The following is a 27,387-nucleotide window of genomic DNA, read 5'->3' as shown; positions in this document are numbered from 1 at the left end:
CTCCTGTCATGACCGAAATACCTAATCACCTATCTCTTTTAAACAGTTTTCTCTCTTCTCTGTTTCAGAGCAGTATACATTATTGAACCCATCTTACTCAGTCTCTCCCCAACCCCAAGGACAGTCCCATTCTACAACAGTGGCACCATGCAATATTTGTCCTTTTGTGACTGGGATATTTCACTCAGCATAATGTTCTCCAGAGTCAACCGTTTTGAATAATATTGCATGAGTTCCTTGTTTTTTAATGCAGCATAGTATTCCATTGTGCGAATAAACCACAGCTTCTCTAGCCATCCGTTTGTTGATGGGCACTTAGGTTGTTTCCAACTCCTTGCTATTGTGAACAAAGCTGTGATAAACATGGGTGTGCATATATCTGCTTGGGTGTCAGCTATGGTCTCTTCAGGGTATATTCCCAGTAGTGGAATTGCTGGGTCAAATGGTATCTCTATTTGCAACTTTTTGAGAAAGCGCCATACTGCTTTCCACAGGGGTTGCACCATTTTACACTCCCACCAACAGTGAATCAGGGTTCCAGTTTCTCCACAACCTCGCCAGCATTTATTGCTTGCTGTTCTGTTAAATTTTGCTATTTTGACTGGCGTGAGATGGTATCTCATAGTTGTTTTAACTTAGCATCTAAATTGATACTAGATTGATTACTGGATTAAGATTATGATGTATCTTTCCATGTTGGTCCCATCTTATCCTGCTCTATGTCTAGCTAGTAATACTTAGGCTCACTTTGTATATCAATTTCTCTATTAACTATCATCTAAAAGCTTAATGATAGTTAATACTCACTGATGAGCCTTATCAAAATCAATTATTTAAATTTGGAATTGTAAGATTTTTTTTTTTTTAGTAATGGAACTATTTGGTTACCCTAATTATATTTCTTGTAATAGAATAGGGGAGAAAGTGCTTTTTACTTTAGTTACAAATACTTCCTGTGGTGGCACGTGAGTTTTCTTATTTTTTAAAATATGCTGAAAAATATTCTTTTTGTTGTTGAGCACTGTCTGGTTGGAGACAACTAATAGTTGATCCTCCAACAGATTTTCAGAGGCAATAAATTGTATGAGAAGAGATTCTTTTTTTCCACAGAACAGTTAGAGGATTTGAACCTCATCCTATTGGGTTGGCAGTACAGTTCCTTACCACTAAGCCACCAGAGTTCCCAAAATTTGATTGTTATTCTGTGTCATCAAGGTGCCTGCACCTCTTAGCTACCCTATGAAAAACAGCTCTGAATCCTGCCCCATACTGAGCCAGTCTCATTGTCTCTGACACACCTACCCTCATTACCCTAGTTACTGTGTCAGTCTGTCTCACCTTGCATCTTCTTCTCCACCCTTCCAAGCAAGATATCCTTCTTCAAGGACTAGTCTCTCCTGGCCACATGTGAGTCGGGGCTTCAGAATCCTCACTGCCAAGGAGCAGCCTGGTTTCACCCTCCTCAGGACAGACCTGTTTATTCTTTTGGTAATCCATGGTATATTCAATACTTTTCTCCACCACCACAACGGAAAGGCATTTATTCTTCATCTGTCATCCCTAGTAGTGTGAAGACTATGGCCTGAATCAGGTTCACCTTAGTCTCCAGACTGGCATCGTTGCTCTTTAGCAACTTGGAGAGGTGCTTGATAGCAGATTTTCCCCATGTCATTCATCTTTTGGTTTCCTGACTGCTGGTGCCAAGACTGTTGAATGTGGATCCAGGCAAGCTGAAATTATTAATAAACTCAATCTCTTCTCTATGATGGTGCTACTAATTGGCCCAGTGGTGAGAATCTCTGTCTTCTTCATTTTGATCTTAAATCTATATTGCAGACTGCAGTCCTTGACCTTCTACAACAGATGCTTCAGATTTCTCCTCAGTTTCGGCAAACAAAGTTGTGTCATCTGCATAATGCAGATTGTTGATATGGTACGGTCCATAACATGTTGTTCTGCCAACCAAAAACCAGGCAACAAATGATCTGAATATACCAGTGACTCAATGGTAAAATGATGGGCAATCTCTTGTCATTAAGATTTATAGCTTTGGAAGCTCATTGAAATGTTGCTGAGTTGAAACTGACTCTAGGACATTTTATTTAAGATTTTTGTGTATATGAAATATGCCTGTGATTTTCTTACATTGCCACTTTATATTAGCCATCATGGTTATAGTTTTTTGGTTGTTTTTTTAAAAATTTTATTTATTGTAATGAAAGTTTACAGAGACTTTGGATTTACATTCATTCATCGTTGCACACTTTCCTCCCTGCCTATTCTTCACCCTAGTTCCCTTTTCTCTTTGATAAGCAAAAAAAAAAAAAAATTCATTGTTATACAATTCTCCCTCGGCCCCATCCACTCCATTATGCCACTTTCATTCCATCATGGTTATAGTTTTAAGATATATTGAACACCTTTCCCTCTTTCCATTTTATAAAACAGCTTGCAAAAGGTAGGTGTTACTTATTCCTTAAAAATTTGGTAGAATAAAAAAAAATCGGTAGAATGCAACAATGAAATTGCCTAGAACTAGACCTTTTTTACTCTATAAAGGGAGCTCTGGTAGCATAGTTCATAGGGAGTTGCACTGTTAACTCAAAGGTGACTCTTTGGCAGTCCAAGTTTTCCAGTGGCTCCCCACAAGAAAGAAGGGCAACCTCCTCCTGTGCAACTTACAGCCTTCAAAAACCCATTGGAAGGTCAGTTACGAGTCTTTTCCAACTTGGGGACATACTCTATTTCAATTTTCTAATTCTTCTTGTCACACTTTTTGAAATAGGAACAATAAGTACGTTCTTACAATTTCTGCAGGTTTGAACTTTGAGTGGTGCTGTTTCAGTGACTGTCATGAGATTCAATTTAGAATTTCAGAGCTGTAGCAGCTACATTCTGTTGGGTCACATTTGTGGTTGGGAATAGGGGAGGAATAGCAAACAAATAGATCTCTTCCAATCAGATGGCCAGGTAGCTGCTGTCTTCCAAATTTCTTGGCATAGACTGGTGAACACATCCTGGGCTGCATCAGTTATTTGAAACATGTCAATTGGTATCCTATCAATTTCTGCGATCTATTTTGTGACAATGCCTTCAATGCAGCTTAAACTTCTTCCTTCATCACCACTGGTTCCTGATCATATTTTCCTTCCTGAAATGATTTCTTATCAACCAATTTTTTTTGATACGGTATTTCAGTGTATTCCTTCCATCTTTTTTTTTGTGTTTGCTGGATCATTCATGGTAACCTTTAATTGCAACTTGAGGCTTAAATTTGTTTTTCAGTTCTTTAAGCTTGAAAAATACTAAGCAGGTACTTCCCTTTTTGTTTTCTTCTAGCACTTTGCACATACTGTTAAAATCATTTGCTTTGTCAATCTGTCTTTTAAATCTTCTATTCATCTCCCTCACTTTGGCCATTTCCCCCTTAGTTTTGGCTTCTTGACATTTGAGTACAATTCTCAGAATCTCTAGTAACATCAATTTTGATATTTTCTTTTGTAATAACCAAGAACTTGCTTTCTTTGTAGATTATATCCTTGATGTCATTCTACAAATTATCTGGTCTTTGATTATTCATGCTCAGTACTTCAAACCTATTTTCAAGATAGCTTTTTAATTCAGTCTGTGTAGATTCAAGATTGCATTTTGGTTCTTGTGGGCTTGTTTTCATTTTCTTTAGTTTTATTTTGAGCTTGCATATGAGCAATTGATGATCTTTTCCATAATCTGCACCTGATCTGGTTTTGACTGTTTGTACTTAGCTTCTCTGATGATTTCTTTCCACAAATTTAATCAATCTGATTCCTGTCCAGTTCATCAGGTAAAGTCCATGTGTATAGTCATCACTTTAAAAAAAAATAAAAATAAAATGTATTTGCAATGAATAAATCATTGATAATACAAAATTCAGTCATTCTGTCTCTGTCCTCATTTTTAAAACTAAGCTCAACATTTCCAACTGGCAATCCTTCTCCTTGTTTCCAACTTTTGTGTTCCAGTCACCAGTTATTTTTAATAAATCTTGACTGCATGTTCTATTGATTTCATGCTGCAGAAATTGGAAGAAATCTTTCTTTTTCTTTGACTTTGGTTGTTGGTGCATATATTTGAATAATAATTGTATTAATTAACAAGTCTTCCTGGTATGTGCATAGATAATACCCTATCATTCATAGAGAGGTCATTGTGAGTACTTCTGGATAGGTCTTGAAATAATCTTTTTTACTAGGAATGCAATACCATTCTCCTCAGTTTTTCATTCCCAGCATAGTAAATCATATGATTGTCTGTTTGAAAGTGGCCAATAACAATAGAAAGTGGAAATTATCGAACAGTATCGTTAATAACACATTTAAGTAAAATCTTCCTAAAGATTATTTTTAAAAGTCTAGAACAGTACATCAACAGAGAACTGCTAGAGATTTAGGCTGCTTTAGAAGAGGCTGTGTCATCAGGGATACCATTGCTAATGTCAAATGTGTCTTGGCTGAAAGCAGGGAGTAAAAAACAAATAATTGTGTTTTATTGCCAGTGCAAAGGCATTTGACTCTGTGGATTATAACAAATTGTGGATAACATTGAGAAGAATGGAAATCCAAGCAAACTTTATTGTGCCCCTCCCTGCTAAACCTATACTATAACTACACCAGGAAGCTGTTGTCCAGAGCAGGCAACACTATGTGGTTTAATATCAAGAAGGGCATGCATCTGGGTTGTGTCTTTTCTCCATACCTGTTTAATCTCTATGCTGAATAAATCATTAAAGAAGCTGGACTTTATGAAGAATGCAGCGTCGGATCAGAAGACTGAACAACCTTGATTATGCCGATAACACAGCTTTGCTTGCTTAAAGTGAAGAGGATTTGAAGCACTTGCTGTAAATGATAAAGAACTACAGCTTTCAGTATGGATTATATCACAACGTCAAGAAGTCAGAAATCCTTAAAAAGACTAGTAGGCAACACCATGATAGATGGAGAAAAGATTGAAATTGTCAATGATTTTATATTACTTGGATCCACAGTCAATAACTTCCTTAGTACTAGTAGTCAGGACACCAAAAACCATTTACATTGTTAGAGCTGGCAGCCAAGGATATCTCCAAAGTGCTAAGAGGAAGGATGTCTATATAAAGACTAAGGTGCATCTGACTCAAGCCATGATTTTTTTTTTCAGTTACTTTCTGTGCATTTAAGGGTAGAACAGTGAGTAAAGACAACAAAAAAAAAATAATTGATGCCGTTTAATTGTGCAGCTGGAGAAGACCTCTAAATATCCCATCCACTACCAAGCAATGGAACATATATATCTTAGAGTACACTCACGATGATTCTTAGAGAGAAGAAAACTTCATCTCACATACTCTGGACATATTTATGGAGGGGCTGGTTCTTGGAGAAAGCATCATGCTCAGAAAAGTCACCAAAGGAGGGGAAGACCTTCAATGAGGTAGATTGGCACAGTTACTCTAACAGTGAACTCTAATGTGGCAGAGATGATGAGAATGGCATAGGATAGATAGTTCAAAGTTCAGATCTGATGCCCATACAGTTACTATGAGTCATACTCAACAACTCAATGGGACACAACCACAAGAAGCCGTCTACAGACTTGATTGAAAGGTTTTGCATTCCAACACTCGCATAGATGGCAAAGTTGTTGTTAGTTATCAGTAGGAGGGCTTAGTTCCTGTCCTTGTGGGTCACTTCACAGATCTGCTTCAGAATTTTTACAGCATTTCATCTAGGATGTCTGAGAATGAATAAGTTATGCACAAACTTAACACTTCACCAAAGAAAGCCATAAAATCCAGTTTATATACACAAAGAATTTGCAGACATTTTTAAAACCACTCACATTATACAACACATTTATAGATCTCTTCATATTTTGAATTGATCATATTTTTTCTTTTACTATATTGATATGCCTTCATTTTCTAATACAAAAGGAACCTTAAAATCTGGAATAGCTAGGTTATGAGATCCTTTCTTTATACATTGCTAGATTAGTTAATGTTTACCTTTCATTTCTCATACAACCATATAATTTTGTTACTGGGTTTTGCTTTCCTTCCATTGATTTTTTTTTTTATCTTCTTATTGTTTTTCTCTTTACTTCTAGTTTTCCATCCCGCAGTACTTTTTGCCATTTGTTGTTTGAGCCCTTTTTTGCTTTGTTCTGTTTTGACATTGGATAGAGAAATGCTTTTTATTCTGTTTAAGTATAAAGCCCAGGCCATTCCATTCATGTGCTGAAGATTCTGAGTGATCTATAAAAGTATCTTGACGTTATTATAATCCTGACAGAAGCAAAAATAAAAATATATAGACCTCATTTTCTTTAGAATTTGGATGTAAGTCAAGGTTCAAGTTGTATGTTAGATTTACAGCTCTATGTTGAAATACAACCAAATGTAAATAAAAGAAATATAATTCACTCTGTTGCCGTTTTTCTTACCTGTGTGCATTTCTTTAGTTTTTATCATGATAAAATACGTATTTCTTACACCTAGGAATATGCTATTCAAACACATGGACAAAGTTGCAGAATAATTATAGTAAAACAAACATTGTTTTCAAAACTTTTGATTTATTGATAAATGTTAGTTGTGGGACTTTGAGATGTTGTTTTTTTTATGCTTTGGGATTTGTATAATTTTTATGTACAAAAATGGAAAAGGAAAGAACTTTCCAAGAAGAAAACAGAACGAACACTTGATAATTAAATAGGCTAAGGTGTGCTTAGAGAAATAGCAAGTAGTTGACTTAATGGAGTACAAGGGTACAGCTAACAATGAGAGGTGGGAGAGTACTGGAATGAGAGAGTGACATGACTATTAAGAGATCTCGTAAAGACTCTCCATATAAGAAGATAGTCTTATCAGAGCTCTTCTTAGCAGTCGTAACTCTTTTTTTTCTCTCTAGGAACTTTTGTTTTTTTTTTTTTTTTAAACAAAAAACAACCCAACATTTCTCTCATGACTAATTTGATTACAAAATTACTATGGAAGGAGTATATAGTCTAGATTGAAGTGAATTGGAATATGGCGTAAATTTGACTATAATTTCAGCCATTTAGAACCATCCAAGATCTCTACTTACTGTAGTTATTCTGATTATCTTTAGTTTGTTAACTTCTTACTGAGTTAAAAAATATTCATTAAAAGCCTTCTGTGAGACACACTTGTCTTACTTGGATCCACAGTTAACAACCTTGGTACCCTAGGGTACCAGGGCAGTCAAGAAATCTGGAGATGTGTTAACGGGGAAGTCTGCACTTAGGGTCTCTCCACATTATTGAGGAGTAATGATGTCAGATTGAGGACTAAGTGCATCTGATTAAGGCCATGGTCTTTCAGATCACTTGTTATGCATCTTAGAGCTAGATAGTGAATAAGGATAACAGAAGATTAAGTGATGCCTTTGAGTTGTGGTGTTGGAGAAGAGCACTGTACAGCCAATAGAATAAACACATATGTCTTGGAGAGGGTGCAGCTAGAATACTCTTAAGAGACAAAGATGATGAAACTTTGCTTCACATTCTTCAGGCATGATGCTAGGAGGGGCTGTCCTTGGAGAAGGACATGATGCTCACAAAGGTAGAGGGTCTGCAAAAGAGAAGACGATCCTTGATGAGGTAGATTGACACAGTAACTGCCACAATGGGCTCTAATGTGTCAGGAAGCATGAGGATGGCATAGGATAGGACAGGGATCAGATCTGCTGCTCATCAGGTCACTATGGATCATCTTGACTTGATGGCACCTAACAACAACAACAATCTAAAACAGGCTTATTTATGTGTGGACTACTGAACAATGCAGATAAAAACCTTTCTCTTTTTGGTGCTTGTATTGTAGTAGGGAAGACAGGTACTTATGCTGATGTGATGAACTAGGAGCAATGTTGGGACAAGGTCTTTCAGGAAGACTTTTTTTAAAAGGGGAGTTACTTGTGAAATGACATCCAAATGACCTGAAAGAGCTAACAATGCAAAGGTTGAGTCTAGAAGATCATTCCAGACAGGAGGATTACTGGGTCCCTGAGAAGTAGGCCTTGACTTTTCTTTAGGCTGTGTTAAGTATGTGGTACATTAAATTAATAAGAGAGTAGAATAGTGGAAATGTGAGATGTAGGCAGAGATTATGGCTAGATTTTCTAGGACCTTGTATCTAATGGGAATTTCAATAGGATGGTTTAAACAGTTAAGTGTTCTAGATAAGTCATTTAGCCAAATTTTGGCTTACTTAATCAAAGGAAGCAATTTATTATAGTTTATTTAATTTTTAAAATTTAATTGAGTGGATGTTTTAACATCATATTAGGTTTTCATTTAATTATTCATTGACATTTTGTTTTGACTTTTTATGTTGGTAGTCTTTAACCATAATTGGCCTTCTGTGACTGACCTGCTACTTAGCACAGTTTGTTCTCGATTCATCCATGTTGTGCAGTATTTCACAAATTCTTGATTTTTTTTTTTAGTGATGTTTAGTATTCCATTGTGAATTATCATTGTTTTACATTCTATTGACTCTGGGAAAAATTAAATTAAGATAAAAACCTCCAATAATCTGAGTCTAGGCAGTAACAAATTGAGTTTACCATAATATAGTAGAACTAGAAAAGAGTGTTTTCAGTTGAAATGAAGCTTCTGGTGTTAATATTGTGTTTTTATACATATGTAGCTGTTTAGACTAAACTTCAGTGAATTCAAAATTCTTCCCTTTCCTTTTGCTGTTTTTGGATTTTTTTTTTCTGTGAGTATAGATGCAAAATGAAACCATGGAGAAATAATTTAATAAGTAATTGCTTTTTACAAAGAATTCTTTAGTGGGTATAATTGGCTAATTAAAGGGTTTTTAAAACATTTTCTATTTAAATTTTTCATGTATCTAATTATTAAAGAAGGAATGAGGAAAGCAGCATATTTCATCTCCTACCATTTCATAATGGTATAGATTATCAGTAATTAATAAAACAGCTTTTTAGGAAATATATTACTTAGCATTATTTACAACAAAGATAATTTTAGAAAATAGTGTCTTCTTGATCAAAGATCAATTTATACTTTATAAACTACTTGAAGGCTCTTAGTTGTCTGTAATTGTTGGTTGTCAAATCTGGTGAAGCTAGATGCAAGAAGGGAACATTCATTAAATATTTTAAGTATGCTTTGGGTGGGAAAAGCCTGATATCTTTTCTTTAAGTCATAATACTTAATTGAAATTGTAATAATTTAAAGACGTTAACAGTGTTAACTCAGATTGACACAGCTTGATCTGCATTAACATTACACTAAGAGTCTTTTCAAAGACTTTTCAAATCTAAAATTTGTACAATACTACAGCACCTTAATAAGAAAAAGGTAAACAACCCAGTCACAAAATGGACATAGGCTATGAGTAGACACTTACCAAAGAAGACATTCAGCTGGCAAACACACAAATGAAGAAATGTTCAAAATCCTAGTTCTCAGAGAGATGCAAATAAAATAACTATGAGATATCATCTCACCCCAATAGCAATAGCAAAATTTAACAGAGCAGCAAACAACAAACGCTGGCCAGGTTGTGGAGAGATTTTAACCCTAATTCGCTGCTGGTTGAAGAATAATATAGAGCGACTACTATAGAAGGAAGTCTAGCACTTTCTCAATATGTTGGATTTAGAAAAACCATTTGAGCCAGCAATTCCACTACTAGGAATATACCCTAAAGAAACCAGAGCTGCCACCCAAACAGACATATGCATACCCATGTTTATTGCTGCATTATTGATAATAGCAAAGAGATGGAAGCAACCCAAGTGCCCATCAACAAATGAATGGATAGAAAAACTATGGTAGATTCATACAGTGTAATACTATGCAGCACCAAAGAATGAGGAACTGATAAAATATTACACAACATGAGTGACTCTAGAAGACATTATGCTGAGTGAAATAGCTCAGTCACAAAAGGACAAATACTGCATAACACCATTGTTATAAAATAGGACTGACATGGGAGTTGGGGAACTAAGAAAAGAAAGGATAAATAATGAAACTATATTGGAACAGATGAAGGAAAGAACTGTTTTAAAGGAATATATGATTAGGCATTATTTGTATAACCACAATCCAGAATAAGAGGTGCGTAGCGAAGCGGACCAATTGGTAGCATCAGGATGGATGGCGAAGAGATTGAGATTGTTCACAGCTTCAGTTTGCTCGGCTCCACAGTCAACACTCTTAGCAACAGCAGCCAGGAAATCAAAAAACGTATTGCGATGGGAAAGTCTGCTGTTAGGGACCTCTCTAAAGTACTCAAGAGCAATGGTGTCTCTTTGGAGACGAAGGTGCTCCTGATACAGGCCATGGTCTTTGCAATCACTTGTTATGCATCAGAGAGCTGGACAGTGACTAGGGAGGACAGAAGGAGAATTGACGCCTTTGAGCTATGGTGCTGGAGAAGAGTATTGAATGTACCATGGACTGCCAAGAAAACAAACAGATTCATCCTGGAGATGGTTAAACCAGGCTACTCTTTGGAGGCAAGGATTCTAGGGCTTCGTCTGACATACTTTGGACATGTTGCAAGGAGAGACAGGTCTTTGGAGAGGGACATCATGCTGGGTAGAGTAGAGGGACAACGCAGGAGGGGAAGGCCCTCTATGAGGTGGATTGATTCAGTGACTGGGGTAATCGGGATGGGTGTGTCAGAGGCAATGCGATTTGCACAGGATAGAGCAGGGTTTAGGGCTGTTGTACATAGGGTTGCTATGAGTCGCAAACGACTCAACGGCACATAACAACAACAGTGAAGTGGACTGAGGAATGAAGGAGGAAATTAAACAACAAGGAATGATTTTTTTTTCTTTTTTTACAGAAAGTAAACTGAAGCGACTGAAGGGGGATAGAGAGAAAAATGTGCAACAATGTATGAATGAAAATCCCATTTTCTGTAAACTTTTGTTAAAATCACAAAAAAAGGAATCTTCTCAAATGAATTTGCTGTCCCTTCTTAGGTGAAGCTAATATTGTACTTAAGATTTTAGTATTTAAGTTTTGAAGTCAGATCTAAACATCTTTTCCTTTCTTTGAGGATTTTATTTTAAGCTATTCCATCTCTTATTGACAGATTTACCATTGTAACGGAACCTGGGAAAGGTTAAAAACTTTAGAAAGAAGATCTTATTACTTTTAGAGAATTTGGCTAAGTTTATTTCATAATTCTTAAAGTGTATACCCTAAGAACCAATATTTATGCCCAATGTTTATCTAAAAGTGAGAATAAAGTTTATATTATTTAAGTTGAAGACTGGTGACAAGCTTTTCTTGACAGTCATGTTGTTGCTATGTGCTGTATACCGTCGAGTCAGAACAAACTCATAGCTGACCCTCCAGCAGCTTTTCAGAGGCAGTAAATTGCATGAGAGGGATCGTCCCATCTTTCTCCTTCAGAGCAGCTTGCTGATGAATTCAAACCTCTTGCGTTTGAGTTGGCAGCTCAGCTCTAACAATAGTCTAAAATGATACAGCACAATCCAGGTTGGACACTTGTTTTTCTTTTAATTTGGAATGTATTGTTTGTGTATTTTAACAATAGTTGTATTAACAGGTCTTTTGTTTAGGTGTTTTCCTATCACTGAGAGCATTGTACTTGATATATCTTGAAATTTTTTCTTTTCTCTTCATTCCTGGCATGATAGGTCATCTGATTGTCTGATTAAAAATGAGTAGTACCAGTTCATTTCAGCTTACTTATACTTAGGATATTTGTCTTTATGTGTTCTCTTTAATTTTTTTTTACAACTTCTAATTTTCCTAAATTCATTATGTGTTTAGTTCACTTATTTGTGCATGATTGCAGCTGTTTCTCTGCATTTGGAGTCTTATCATCCTTCATTGGTTAAAAGCTTCACTCCATTAGCTTTATTAAGGTAGACTCTACCATGAGACTGTAGCTCCTTCCAAGCTGCATTTTTAATGCCTTCCAACCTGAGGACATCTTCTGTCCCTATATCTATCTGATTCATAATGGATATTAAAACTTCATCATAAGGAAAAGAAGCCACAGGAGAAGGACAGATTAATGTTTCAGAGTTAAAATACAATGGAACATTTTTCAAAAGGACAGAAAGAATGAGGCATAAAAAAGTTATTTAAATGTTAATATTCTAGCCTAGGAGACTTATATCCACAAGGGGGCATGACTGTTATATGGGTATATTTGACTTAAGTATCAAGTTGATTAGTTATAGAAAAGACTTCATAACTTGGACTGAGAAGCTCATTCCTTCGATTTCATTGTTCTTGCTACCTTTTGAAAGTCCTTCTTCCTGGCAAAAGCCCCTGGCATTAGTCTTCTGAGAGCCTTTCTTCTGCTTAGACAATATTTGACCATTTCTATCCTTCATCTCTGAAACTTCTGTATAAATTATGAGTGACTGACCCACACTTACTTTTAATTTTGGATCTATGTGCGTTTGCAAGTTTAAAAGTATTGAAGTTTTTATCCAAAATGCAGCAACTTTAATTTTATATCCTTAGAAAACTAAGGTCTAGGTTGACAGGGAAGACCTTTTTTGGTTGGCTTTTGTCCTAAATAATTACAGTCCTTCAATATTACTTATATAACCTGTGAATTTCATTATGTGACTTTTTCAGTTTACTTCGTATTTTCCCCTTTGTTCTCAGAAAAAAAAAATCATTATCTTGGCTTTAAATTTCTAAGATGCTCAGTTTTATTCATACTCATGTACTAGTTTATTTTGTACAAATTAAACCCTAACTATAGGCAATTTTATATATAGAAATACAGAGTGGAAGGAATTCTAATTTAATTACATTTTTTCCCCCTCAGAAATATGAGAGGCTATGAGTTGCTCAGTTGTTTTTTCATTTACCTCCTTGAGTTCATGCTTTCATTTTTCACTCACTTCCCAGGTCATTGGTTGAAGTCTGGGAGTTAGTGTCACTGCCTTATTGTGCAATTAGTATATCCTTTTATTTTCTAGACTAATTGGATTAACATGTGGTAGTTACCAAATAACAGCTACCATTTCCTTTTTATTTTCTTCATTTCAATGACAGTAATTTTTCTTTCCAGATTTGCCCGTTCTGTAATATACATTATTGCAAGATGAAATTGGTTGGTTAAATAATAACGTAACAGCCTTTTTTTAAGTCTTCACTATCCACTGGCTCAAGAACTGTATTTTGACAGAAAAAATTTAGTTCTGGGAGGAACATTTTTTCTAACTATAGTATGTTTTTGGTAATTTTTATTTTAAACTGTTGAGAGAAATTAATGTATTTATGTATGTGATAGTAATATTTATCTTGTTTCTGTAAGGAATTTGAGATGACATATACTATAAGAAAGGAAAGAGAAAGTATTGTTGAACTTACTGAGTCTCCAAGTCAAATGGGGAAAATATAGAGAAAAATAATTATAGTCTTCATAAATAATTATATTTGTAGGAATATTCTTTTGTCTCCATGCAATCCTCCTCATATATTTGATTGGAAAAATTCTTTTCCTAAATAGAAAAGTAAAGATGTCATTAAAATATGGAGTTTTTCTTTTGAAATTTTTAATATGAAAACATTATGGCACATTGCTATAATTTAATGAACATTTATTCATGCTTATACCACAGTAGGTAAGCAAGTGTTAGATATTACTCTTTATTCTTCTATCAGTAAGAACTTAGACTTGGAGAAGCCTCACAGTAAAAGTTGGACAGATAACTTCACCCTATGAGAAGCTAAGGAACACCTCGCATTGTGCCATCTTCATATCAGATAATCTTCTAATTTTTTGAGAGCTTTAGCAACAAAATTTGAAATAATTATGTTTTTAATAGTACACCATCTCAAGAAACATCTAACAATGATTCTCACACCCTTAATATTAATGATATGATTTGTCATGGAAAAATTAAAGATGATTATATTTGTATTTCTGTTCAAGATGTAATTCATCATACTGTATTTCCATCTATTGTTAGATAACCAAACACATTCTTTATTGCAGCATGTGTAAACATTTAAACATAACTTTTAAGTGTTCAGGGACTGAGGAGTCAAAAAATGGAACTTTTCATTACATGTGTTTTTCCATAGATAGGTCTTATATTACTAGAACTTTCCTTTGGGTAGACTATGAAGAAAAAAGTTTGAAGTTCAACATAAAATGTATTAGTGACTTACTATTGTAAATTGAATCATTATTTTTAAAAAATACTTGGGCTTAGGGTCATTTATAGTAAAATTTAACCAGAAGATGGCAGTGATGATCCTTCTGTACTCCCTGCAGTGGTAATCAAAAAGTTTTACAAAGTAATAGCACGAAATATGCATGTTCAGCTGTTGTTATGTTTAAAGTTGACAGTTTTGGGGAAAACATTGCTGTTTGCTTTATATACTATGAAAAATATGTATTTTTCTATAAGAAGGGATTAAGAATATTTTGGGTGTCTGTATCTTTGTCTGTACACTTCAGTTTTTTCTGAATACTGGGGTAAGGAAGTTACCATAAGTCTTGCCTTGTTTAAGTTGCATGCATCACTTTATGTTAATGCATCATGTCTAGAAGGCATGCTGTTTTGTGGCCTGTTTGCATTTTTCACTTAGATTGCTGGAAACTAAAGGACATTTTAGAGGAGTCATTCCTTAGCCACAGTCACTTCTAAATTGGCCTCATTTGTGTACATCTGGAGGGAATATAAAATAATTTTAAAAATTAATATTTGAAAGAAAATTATTAGACAAATGTTACCATTAAAAAATTTTAGAAGACTAGAAATTTAGTGAAGCATGTTTCAGAATTCTAATTTTAACAGTAGTTCTGAATATTACTTATCATCTGGTGACCTTAAAAATAAGGAAGTTAGGGGAGAAGGAATGTTCTCCTTTGAAACTTAGGGCCCATATTTGGTGATGACTGAGATGAAGATGATGCATCCTTCCATTAATCCTGGTTTGTTGTCTTGGTTTTTTTCTTTTTTAATATAAAGCCAAATGCATTTTGCCAGAGAAATTGCATGAATCTTCAGCATGAATTGTTAACTTTTGTCTTTTCCCTCTTCTTTCTACTGTTCATTTTCATTCATGTATTTTTTTTTTTTGGTTTGCCATTTTATTTTTCCGTTTGTTAATTACTTCATGTCAAATTACTTTTGAAACATCATAAGCTGAGCAACCTCTCCGTGTAGTAACAGCGGATACCTGTCTATTTCACTATTTAGTCCCTCCTCCTATGTCTCCATCTTCAAAATCTGTGAGCACACCAAGTGAAGCTGGAAGCCAGGACTCTGGAGATGGCGCCGTGGGATCTAGGTACAGTCATTTACTTTAAATATTTTGATAATGGAATGCATTTTGTGTCCAAGCTATCAGAATTTTAGAGAAACTCTTAAAAAATTATATTGCATTAATCCTAATATTTTGAAATCTAATTGGTATATAATATTATCCATATTAATATTGTAACAGGAAAAATTTTTTTACAGTATTGACTATCATGCTTGATTAATACAGTATTTAGTAGTATCTGATTTATACTAAAAATTTTATATTAAAAGTGGAGGTGTTAACGTATTTGAAATTTGTTTTAACTAACTTGATAGTTTCGTTATTATGTGAGTGTTTTAGATATAAATGGCATAAACCTCTCTGCTGTGCTTAATTCCCCATTCAGTAATTGAAACTCTAAGCAATTCAGTTAGGCACTTCAATTATGTTCTATTAAATCACTAGTTGTCCTAATTAAGAGACAATAATAATGCATAAAGTACTAACCATAAAGAATAATCACAAAATGAGCTCTGAGAATGTTTACTGTCAAGTTATCCTGAACTTGAATCTGCATTGTAAAACTGTATTTCAGGTTCATTTTAGGAGTCTGCACATACGTTGGCACTTGTTTTTCAAAAGTTCCACTTTCCACTTTCTTCTAAAGATCACATTGGGAAAAGTTATTATTTTTATTATGTTGTACATGATAATAAGAACAAATTCTTCTTTAATAATATCATACTTTTTTAATTATATAGAGTTAAAATGAGATTCAATATAGCTGGTCAAAATCCAGAGCTGATTCTGAGTCCTTATTTTGGGGCAGTATACCCAGTAAAATCTCCTAACACATCTTTTAAAAAGTGGTGAAGCATACAGAAGTGTCCTGTTTTTATGTGCTGAGCCCTTTGATTAAATAATGGAAAAACAAACAGGTTATTAGTATCTAGAGAAGACGACAAGAAAATGAAATGAGGATTGGAAACTGGAAGGTTGAATAATTTCACAAGCTCAGTACTTTAATCCGTCTCTAAATAATCAGGTTAAGATTAATAGTTCAGAACTCAGACTCACTGATTTTAATCAATTCTCACACATTGGGACCCTTTATCCAGTTCCTGTGCCTGTAAATCTTTAAGGGAAAGCTCATCTTTCTCCCATAAAACGCCAGATCTATTCAAATTATCAGCCTTAAAGCTAGTAGTCTGCTGTGTTCCACACCTTGCCAAGACAGAAAGGCTCACCAATTTGAATCTGAAGTGTGCATTCAAACAATGTTCTGTATAGATTTCTTTGAAATCTAAGCAATACTATTACTATGTAAATGATGTAATTTTTATTTTAAAAATGAAAAACTTTTATTTTTAGAAATAATCTCATAAAATAGATATTGTAGACTAACAACTAGATTTATTTAAATTTATTTTTAGGGCTTAATTTACTTGTTTCATACTTCTGTATGTGTGTATGTATTATTTCTTTGCTTATTATAATAAAAATAATTCATAATGTATTTATTAAATTACTTAATCTTGCCCTTTATTGTTATGCAAATACTATGTTAATTTCAGAACTCATTTCTAATTCTTAATATCAGTGGGAAGGAAGATTATTTTAATGTAGTATCAATAGAGCGCCGAATCCTAACCACTAGACCACCAGGGAGCGACACGCTTGTTATGCATCAGAGAGTTGGACAATGACTAGGGATGACAGAAGGAGAGTGGATGCTTTTGAGCTGTGGTGCTGGAGAGGGGTACTGAATGTACCCTGGACTGCCAGGAAAACAAACAGATCCATCTTGGAGAGGATTAAACCAAGCTGCTCCTTGGAGGCAAGGATTCTGGGGCTTCGTCTGACATACTTTGGACATGTTGCCAGGAGGGACGGGTCCTTGGAGAGGGACATCATGCTTGGGAGGGTGGAGGGACAGCGCAAGAGGGGAAGACCCTCTATGAGATGGATTGATTCGGTAACTGGGGTAATCGGGATGGGTGTGTCAGAGGCAGTGCAGTTGGCGCAGGATAGAGCAGGGTTTAGAGCTGTTGTGCATAGGGTCGCTATGAGTCGGAAACGACTCGATGGCACATAACAACAACAACAACAAGTATCAATAGGTTTATTTTCAAAAGTGCTATGTAATAAGTTCCTGGTTTTTAAAATATGTTCTTCTGAATTACCTGGACCACACAGAAATTAGAGTGATGCTTTAGAATATTGTAAATTAGAAAAGGAAATAAATACTGTTAAGAAAATTATTTACTCATGTCAAACATATTCATCAGATTGCTTATTTTGTGTCAAATACAATATATGTTGCTGTAAAAAAGAAGCTGTTCATAGTTCTTAGAACTTTTAATTCTAATGACTATGTCTTTAATTACTCATTCAGCTAAAAAATTCTCAGTATAATGTGTAGATTTTTAAAATGATAAATATTAAAGCAAGATCCTTTTTAGTTTCTGTTCTTATTAGAGAATGAATACAAAGTTTCTTCTACATTTAACAGTGAAGGGAAATATCCTCATCTTGAAAGAAGTATCCTTGTATCTTTTTAATCTTAATACATGTGGTTAGTCTCCTCTAAGACCATAGACTCTTTTGAAACAGTAATTTTCAAGAGAACTGAGTGAATTCAGTGTTTGTGTGTAAAACTATGGATTTCACAAAATCATTTCCAGATTCCATAGTGGAGAGAGAATTAGCATTGTTATATTGCGGGTAAAATAATGATATTTCTAAATACATGGCATTTTAAAAGATTAAATGTGAAAACAGTGAATTTGAGTATACCCAACCTACACATTCAACTTGATTAATTGGCCCAGACATTGTAGGATTAGTAGTATACTCAAGAAATAAAAGATAAGTTAGACTTTCCCAAATATATTACCTGACCATGTCTGAATCACTGTTTCTAAGTATCAAGAATTTCTTTTGGGCCTGTGTTAATTTATAAATAAATAAACAGACATGAGACCTTTTTCTATTTTAGAAATTGAGAAAATTGTATTTTATTAAGTTTCTAGTTCATTTTCTCAATTCTGTCTTCTCTCAAGTTAAAAGTCAGTTATTCAATTGAATATTCCATGCCCTGATTCCTTTTTTCTATTCTTGATCAGTTTATTTCTCAGGCTTTGGGATTATATTTGAATTTTATTTCATGTATCTAGAGAGGCCTTTAATAGCTATAATCAGATGTATTCTTCAATATATTGGCTGTATGTTGAGGTCTTACTTGATTTTAAACTAAAATGACATCTCCAACAAGGAACCTTATGTCATTGATAACAGCTAAGGCTCTCATAACATAAAGGCGGTAGACAGAACATTCCTTGGATAACATCTCATAGAATCTTCTGGTTAAACAAAGCCCAAATTTGCAGCTGTTTATTACTTAATGCAAAGTATATCTTCATTTTGGCTACTTTCTTTGCATACACACAATCCTGTACAAATTCTGAGATCTTTATATATTTTTTAATGGAGGATTTATCTTGTTTAGTTCGTTCAGTTTATTACATCGTATGCACCAGTTTAAAAAAGAGAGATCAGTTTTTGTTTTAAATAATATGAGTTTTTAAAACTTTTTAAAAAATTTATATATAATTATTTTATAACTTATATTGGCACAGGATGAAACAGGATATAGAGCTGTTGTACATAGGGTTGCTATGAGTTGCAAGCAACTTGACAGCATATGACAACATCATCTATATAAATGATTTAAAATTTGTACTTATATAAGTGAGAAATATATTTGACAAAAATGAAATTTCTCAATGTGGATAGCTTTCTAATGTATCTATGAGCTTCATACAGTACTGTGCATAGTTATTTTTTATGTTGAAAACTTTAAAGAATTCCATTGTGGGAAAGTGCCCTTTTTTTAGTAATCGCTAAGTTTGGCTTAAGTGGAGAAGACTTCATGTAAATTATTTAGGTTAAAACACAATTGTTCATTTATTTAAGATTGATCTTCTCCAATAGAATATAAATAAAGTAAATCCTTTGAACATAAAGCATTTTTCCAGGGAAAGTCTATTTTTTTTTTCCTAGAGACAGAAATCTTTAGTTACTTTCTAAAGCAGATGACATGTAAAGCCCAAGGCAGTGCTTAACCCATAAATTACACAAGGGTCACCTTTTGGAAACTTTAGCCATTTTGTATCCCAATGGAATAGTCTTTGGTTTTCGTACCAAAAGGCTTATGTGTTGACTCATTTCCTTTACCAATATGACAATTTCCTGCACACATTTAATGCTTTGGGCAAGATTACATTATGTTAGCTAAGACTTTTTACTGTTTTTTTTTTTTTTTTATTACGAAACTTAAATTGTAATTCTTTTATATTCTGGCCTATTATGGTCCGTAAAGAATGCATAATTTTGGTTGTTAGTTGCTTTGCTTGCCCATATCTGTTATAATAGTTTTCATAACCTGAAAACACTAAATCTTTTTACTGTTTAGGGATTTATGCTTATATCTTTAACCATATTTATGCCTAGTGCATGTACTAAAACATTGCATAATATGTTTTCTGTCTGTTTCTTACTAACCACAACGTTGTTTTCAGTTGTAAACAATACTTTAGCTATTTGTAGAATGTATTTGCTTAACTAACTTATGACCTTTTTTTGCTAATGCTTCATGGTTGTCCTATAACCATTTAGGACGCTGCACTGGGATACAGATCCATCAGTTCTTCAGCTTCACTCAGATTCCGATTTGGGGTATTGAATAGATTTATTACCTTCCCTCTTTTATGGTTTATTTGAGTATTTATTGAACTGTGCTAATTGTATTTTTCTTAAAGAGCCTAACATGTACCATATATTTAGGAAAAATTCTATTTTACCGTGACACCTCATTTATCCTGTATCTTTAATTATGGAACTATTCTACATATGTGAATTTCTAGGTGTCCAAAATCTACCCGTTTAAGTAGGCAATTTTTTTTTTTACTACTTCTGTATTTTAACTCCAAGTTTTTCTAAGATGTATTAAAAACTTCCCCGATGCATCTAACACATAATAGAACCTTTTCTGGGTTATTAAAATTCACCTATCGTGCTCGCTTCGGCAGCACATATACTAAAATTCACCTATCATGTATAAGGTTTTAATAGGTACAAAAGCAGATCTAGTGATCTCTCCCAGTGGCACCTGATTACTTTCATCCATTCATTCATCCGTGTTTTCCAACCCTCAATGCAAATTACAAATGTTTGTTGGGGCCATTGTACCTAACTCAGCTACCTCATTTCCCCTGATAATTTGTGGCTTCTGAAGCATATGACCACACCTGTTAGAATTGTTTCTTAAAGCAAGAGTAAGTTAAGACATACAAGAAAAGTATATGAGCTTCTGGTCCATTAGTAGATCTCTGTATTGACTCTACAGAGGCTCTTCTCACCTATTAACTATTCTCAGTAAAGATAGCATTTGGATAAGTGAGGTATTTTCTTCCTACCCTCCTACCCCTAAAACTTGGAATATTTTCTTTGATTCAAGATTTATTCTTTTAATATTGTGATTTTGGTCTACTAAACCATAAAATCACTCAAGTTAGTGACTTAGTTCTAATGTTGTTGGCTTGACTATTTTTCTCCAGATATGTGAGTGATCTACTTTTCATATACTTAATATCTTAAGAATCAGAATATAAAGATTTCTGTTTATATTTTCTTACTAGAATGCTAGACTATTTCAGATGTACTTAAATTTTCCCACTTAATTATGCTTTATTCTTAAGTAGAAAATATGTTGGATTTATTTATTATGGTTTACATATGAGACAGTAAAAATTGAGTTTTTAAGTTTTCTAATCTCTATCTTTTGGTACAGTATTTATTAGTTTAAAAGTTGTTACCAATGATACATACATTTCCAGTGTTTTATTTGTTATTTTATTGTGGAAGTATCTTTATTATATATCCTTGTAAACCAACTACTTTTTTCAGAACTCTGAGAGAGGTTGGAAGCATACTTCTTTTAGCTTAGAATGGCACTTAACGACAGCAACAACTATAATAACCATGAAATGGTCACTCACATATCTAATCTTTAAAAATAATTCTTTGTAGTCCATTTTCCTTAGCCATTATCTTCTTCGTGTATCTATCTGTCAAAAAAAACCTTATTTCCTCTCTTTAGCTACAAAAGTGACTCTAAAGGTATTATTCAAAATAAAGTTAGTATTCAAACTATTTGTTGCCTTAGTCTAGTTGTAAATATATCCACATCTTATTTTTTCCATATATTAATCATAGACAGTATTGACATGGAGTGATAAAAGACTTAAAATTTTAACAATATTTAAAGTTTACATTAGCAATATGACTCAATTTCAACAAAAACCTGTTTTCCAAGGGAAAAACTTGGTCAAGATAAGATCCATCTATTTCTAATGTCAAAAATATACAGAGTCATATCCCTCTTAAAAAAGTTCTTCTAACAAGCCATTGTCAACAGTCCACTCTGAAATTGCTATTCCTTTGCTTTCTTGTCACCAACATATTTGCTCTAAGAAATTTGCCTCTTTAAATGTGAAAAGAAACACCCTGAATGATTCAGATATCTTATTTTTTTCTTTCTAATTCTTGTGTTAAAGTCAGTTTGTTGTTAATTTAAAATGTATGGACTAAAACAGTGATTTCTGTTACAATGTTGGATGCATGTTAATGTTTAATTCCTAATTTTCCAAATTAACATTGTTTGATGTAGTTAAATGTGTCATTTGTTTAATTTAAAGCATTTTTATTCCCTTTAGACGAGGACCTATTAAACTTGGAATGGCTAAAATTACTCAAGTTGATTTTCCTCCTCGAGAAATCGTCACATATACAAAAGAGACTCAAACTCCAGTTATGGCTCAACCCAAAGAAGGTGACTAATTGTATTTAATATGATTATCTTTATGCCCTCATGTTAAATAAATACTTTTTTTCCCTTTCCTTCATTCTTCCTACTATTTTTTGTTTTATATCTGTTTTGACATATTTCTTAAAGAAACATTATAAAATTAATGTTTTGAAATTTCTTTTTCTCTGTTTTTAATTTTAGAATTTTTAGACTTTCATTTAAAAGTTGGTAGTATAAGCTATATTATCGTTTTCAATTTTGTTGACCTGAATTTGTCATTGATTGATCATGTTATTGTTCATACGGTTGGCTTTTAGAAGCTGTAAAGCTTAACAATGAGACCTTTACAGTTTTATGCTTATTAAAATTAGTTCAGTAATAAAATTAGGATTAAAACTATTTACAACTTTGAGTTAGTGCATGCATCATTACATGAACTCTTAACAACCCTTCCTTCTCTGCTCCTGAGCATAGAAGTGAATTACATGCCTTGAACTTTTCCTTCAGCTTTCTTCTCATTGTCAAAAGGAGTTGACATTATCATACATACCATTAGACTTTAAAAAAATTTGAGAAAATCAAGGTAACATTCCTAATGTAAGTTTATTGGGTTGTGTTTTTTTTTTATTTGACCATGTCAATGTTCGTTTTATTCCTTCCACTCCATTGGTTGGTAGGAAGCTCTGATAGTTGTGACATGCTTACCTTACCAGAAAATAAAACACTCATGGTTAACTCTTTTAGAAATTTGAAACCCATTGTAGTGGAGGCAGAAACCCTTCATAGGTGACTCTCTACTAGGTTACTGAAACTCTAAGTCTCCTGTACAAGAGGACATTGCCTTCTTTCTCCCACAGAGCAGCTGATAGATTCAAGCTTCCAGGGATGGTTTTTTGAGTTGATTAGAAAGAACAGAATGGATAAAACCATATGGATAAAAATGCATGTAGTAATTATTAGAGTTATTTATTAATGTATTAATTTGATACACATGAAAGTGTCTGTCTTTGGCCAAAATGAGAGAACAAAGACTCATTTTAAAAATTAGCTTTTAGTGCGCTCTGGTGGCCTAGTGGCAAGAAGCTGAACTGCAATCCCAGAAGTACATGGTTCAAATCCACCAGATGCTCTGCTGGAGAAAGGAGGAGCAATATCCTCCTGTACCAGTCAGATCTGATTTGATGGTACACACACACAAAATAATAATAAAATAAAATTTAAAAAAAAAAAATTCGCTTTTATCATTTATCTGATAGTTCAAAGATTGTATTTTTAGGTATACCATCATATTTTTTAAATGTGTATTGGATTGTTTGAAATGAAAAATATTCTGAAGCTATTTTGAGCATTTCTTTTATATCTACAATCATATTTTGTAAGTATAGACTCATTTTTCAAAAATATTTTTTCTAATTATTGACCAGTTGTTATGTGTTGTCAAGTCATTTGCAACTCATAGCGACCCTATATACAACAGCCCTAAACCCTGCTCTGTCCTGTGCCAATCGCATTGCCTCTGGCATTCCCATCCCAATTACCCCAGTCACTGAATCAATCCACCTCATAGAGGGCCTTCCTCTCCTGTGCTGTCCCTCCAGCCTCCCAAACATGATGTCCCTTTCCAAGGACTGGTCCCTCCTTACAACATGTGCAAAGTATGTCAGACGAAGCCTCAGAATCCTTGCCTCCAAGGAGCCGCCCGGTTTAACCAGTACTTCATAAAAATATAGAACATACAGAAAAGATATAAAGAGGAAAATGCCCATAATACTGCTGTGCTATTGCACAAAGACTATTGTCTTAGAAAAAAAAAAAAGACTATTGTCTTCGTTAATGTTTTATTTCAGAAAATTTTTCGAGTATGGGTTTTTTCCCCCAAAATTTTACACATATGAAACTTGTTGTCCTGTTTGACATTTGCATCTTCAGTTGCTTGTTACTATGATCCATATAAATTCTAACACAGGATCATATAACTTACTTGAAAAAATTATACTGTATGTTGTTGTTATATAATGTTGGCTTGGAACTGATCTATAGGTGACGCTTCGGCAGGTTTTCAGAGGCATTTAATTGCACAGGAGGAGACTCCCCATCATTCTCCCAGGAGCCAACTGGTAGACTCAAACTGTGTGCCTACCGGATTGCTGTGCAGCTTCTTGCCATATAGCTAGGCCTAATTTAGGCATTTTCTGGGAGTGAGGGAGGGAGAAATCCCCTTTTTATTTTTAAAGTAGTTTTAAAAAAGGAAAAGAAAGTAATTTTTAAGATACATTTTTTTAGATAAATTCAGAGTTCCAGAGACACATTACAGACAAAGATACATTTTTAAGATAAATTCAGAGATCCAGAGACATACATTCCCATGTTCTTTTCACTTTGAAAATATTCAAAGTGAAGAATTTAGCCTCATCATATCCTGCCAAATTTTACATGTCCACAGAGAAAGTTCCAAAGCAAGACTAGGCCTGAACATTACCAGAAGTATGGTAAATACTTAATACATATTTGGTGGAGCACTGCTTTTACGTAGTCTGGAGAATGATTTTTCATTCTAAAATATCTACTGGAAAAGTAGATTATTTTCAAGTGTTAATACTTGAAGATAGTAATTAATGAAAATATGTGTGAGGAGTATGATTAGTCTTAGTTTCAGAGCGATTATAACATATTCTAATTATTATTTACACAAGTTCCAGAAATGAAAATGTTACAGATTTTGTATAGCCTTCATAGGCATTCCACACTGATATAGTATGTAGACACAACTTATGCTGTTATTTTGTGTTCATTAACTTATAAGGCTTATTAACAAACCTATACTTATAAAGTATAACAAAAACTATACACTTTAGGGAATTGTTGTCCAAACTTCATAATTAAAGTAATTATGGGAAATATTAACAGTGAAGAAAATCTACTACATATAAAGTATAATGAGAAATACAGTATGATTTTTCCAGTTTTATCATTTAAGTGTTGATTCATTTATATATGATGAGCCTGAAGTTGAAAAACACAGCTTATCAAAGATCATATCAAACTAGTAGGAATTATTCTAAAATATATCTTGTTTCCAAGATTCCTTCTCATGCTACCTCTAAAGTAGTGACTTTCATGCTTTTATAATAGCAACTTACAATAAAAGATTGATTTATTTTAAATGTGATAATGGTTACCCATGGTGGACAGTGTTTGGTGGAGTTTCCCAATTAAAACAAGCTTGGAAGCAGGAGTGGCATCCACTTCCAAAATAGCTTGCCTCCAGAAACTCTGAACTTGGGGAAACAATGAAAGTTATGTAATTGTTCAGGTCTTTCATTCATAGGGTCACTATGAGTTGTCTACGACTCGACGGCACCAATACCTGTTAAATAAACTTCACTGTATAGACGGCTTTTCAGTGTTAACAATAATATACACATAGGTGCTAATATATAACTGAAAAGTTTTGTGAAAGAGCTCCTTCCTTTCCCTTGTTACACACATGGCCCTCTGATGTTTTCTATTCAGTTCCACATCATTTTCTTCAAGTATTGACCATGACAGTATTAAAATACATCTTTTAGCTCATAGTTAGAAAAATATTTCATTAGAGGATAACAAATAGGCCTATTTATAAATTGATATTCTGATTCCAAACAGTATAATTTTATAGTGATCAGCAAAGAGTACATGAATAAGTGGCTATTAATTTCCATGATATTAAATAGAATTTTTTTTTCTTCACTGATAGCAGGTGAAAGCCATAAAATAAATGATCAGACTCCAGTTTCTAATGGCTATGTCTTAATCAGCACCAATACCTGTTAAACTTCACTGTATAGGCAACTCTTCAATCTTAATTTGATAAGAATTCAGGTGGCTTGTCTGCAGTGTATTACAATGCTAACCAAAGGACTTTCTAGCAGTTCAAATCTATCACCTGCTCCACAAGAGAAAGATGAGCCATCTCCTCCCTTTAAGATTTGCAGCCTTTGAAAACCCCAGTAGACGATGGCTATGAGTAAGAATTGGCTCAGTGGCAATGAGTTTAGTTCTGAGTTTTATGCTTATTCATTCACAAGTTAGCAAAATCTTCATTTATTCCTTGAGTTTATTGGGCATATACTGCTTATGAAAGCAATGGGTTCTTCTTCAGTTTTGTGGTCCTTTTAGTTACAGGGTAAGATAAATAAGTTAAAGAAAATAGAAATTGTATTCTGATAACCATTAGCCATCCTTAGTCTTTGAAACGCTTTTTTTAAAAGGAGATAATGCCCTTTTTACACCATTCATTGTCTAGGACTCTCACATTAAGTTTCATTCCTCAGTGTGTCAAAGTGTTAGAGAAAAATCGTGACATTAAGGTTTTATAATGAAAATACTTTGTGCTTAACTGTACTTGTGCTTACCCACGGCTTTAATACAGTAGTCCTTAAACTTAGCCTAGCTGGTTTCTACTTAAGAATTATCTGAAAAATTACAGAACTCACCATGAGGTGAAATTTGCAAAATCCCAATTTGAGTACAATCTAATTCGTGCAGATGGAATGTGAATTACCAAATTAAAGATGAAAGTTGATCTGAGATTTAACTTTTATTCTTTCATTACTATTTTATTAAAATAATTATTATTCTTTTTAAAACAGTAGATTATTAGTCTGTCTTTTTTTATTTTTCTCCCTTCTAGCCATCTTCTTTCTTTCAAGTTTACCAAGTTGGTAGTACTATTTTTGAACTGAGGTGCTTTGCCATCTTAAAGCACCTACTGTGAATGAAATTGGCTAGAACCATGTGACCTCAGTCAATTTCACTCTCGGCAGGTGAAAGGCTTCTCCTGGCAGGAGCATGGGCCCACAGATAGAGTCCTGGAAGTTACTTGTTTCCAAAGTTTTAAACTCTTTTCAAAATGGATTATTTTTTTCTTTTCCACTTGTTTAGTGAGAACTTTTTTTCTTTTATTTTGCTGTTTTTAGAAACAAGAGGTTTTTAAAGGAAAAAGAAATCCTTAATATTTTCCAATTTGATCAGCATCTAACACCTGAGGAAACTGAGGCCCACACAGAGAAATTAATTCATCCTATGGACTTCACAAAGAACAAATACATATGTTTTAGTGAGGCTCCATCTAACATACTTTGGACATGTTGTGAGGACAGACCGGTCCTTGGAGAGGGACATCATGCTTGGGAGGGTGGAGGGACAGCGCAGGAGAGGAAGGCCCTCTATGAGGTGGATTGATTCAGTGACTG

General features: G+C 33.9%; 1 protein-coding gene across 5 annotated transcripts in view; it reads left to right on the top strand.

Annotated features, from left to right (window-relative positions):
* DYNC1I2 (dynein, cytoplasmic 1, intermediate chain 2) overlaps positions 1–27,387 on the top strand; it is a 73,559-nt gene that overhangs the window by 12,536 nt on the left and 33,636 nt on the right. For 2 of the 5 annotated variants that reach the window (XM_006878843.1, XM_006878844.1), the window contains 2 exons: positions 15,240–15,330; positions 22,062–22,177. In XM_006878843.1, coding sequence (XP_006878905.1) covers positions 15,240–15,330; positions 22,062–22,177 — 207 coding nt within the window. Of the gene's footprint in view, positions 1–14,494; positions 14,513–15,239; positions 15,331–19,962; positions 20,023–22,061; positions 22,178–27,387 lie in introns of all 5 variants that reach the window. The other 3 variants (XM_006878840.1, XM_006878841.1, XM_006878842.1) reach the window with 3 other exon arrangements.

Source organism: Elephantulus edwardii, unplaced genomic scaffold, assembly GCF_000299155.1.
Source record: "Elephantulus edwardii isolate Elephantulus edwardi_28Jun2011 unplaced genomic scaffold, EleEdw1.0 scaffold00001, whole genome shotgun sequence".
Classification (NCBI taxonomy): Eukaryota; Metazoa; Chordata; class Mammalia; order Macroscelidea; family Macroscelididae; genus Elephantulus; species Elephantulus edwardii.
The sequence above is the reverse complement of the archived record's forward strand: the minus strand, read 5'-3'. Positions and strand labels throughout refer to the sequence as shown.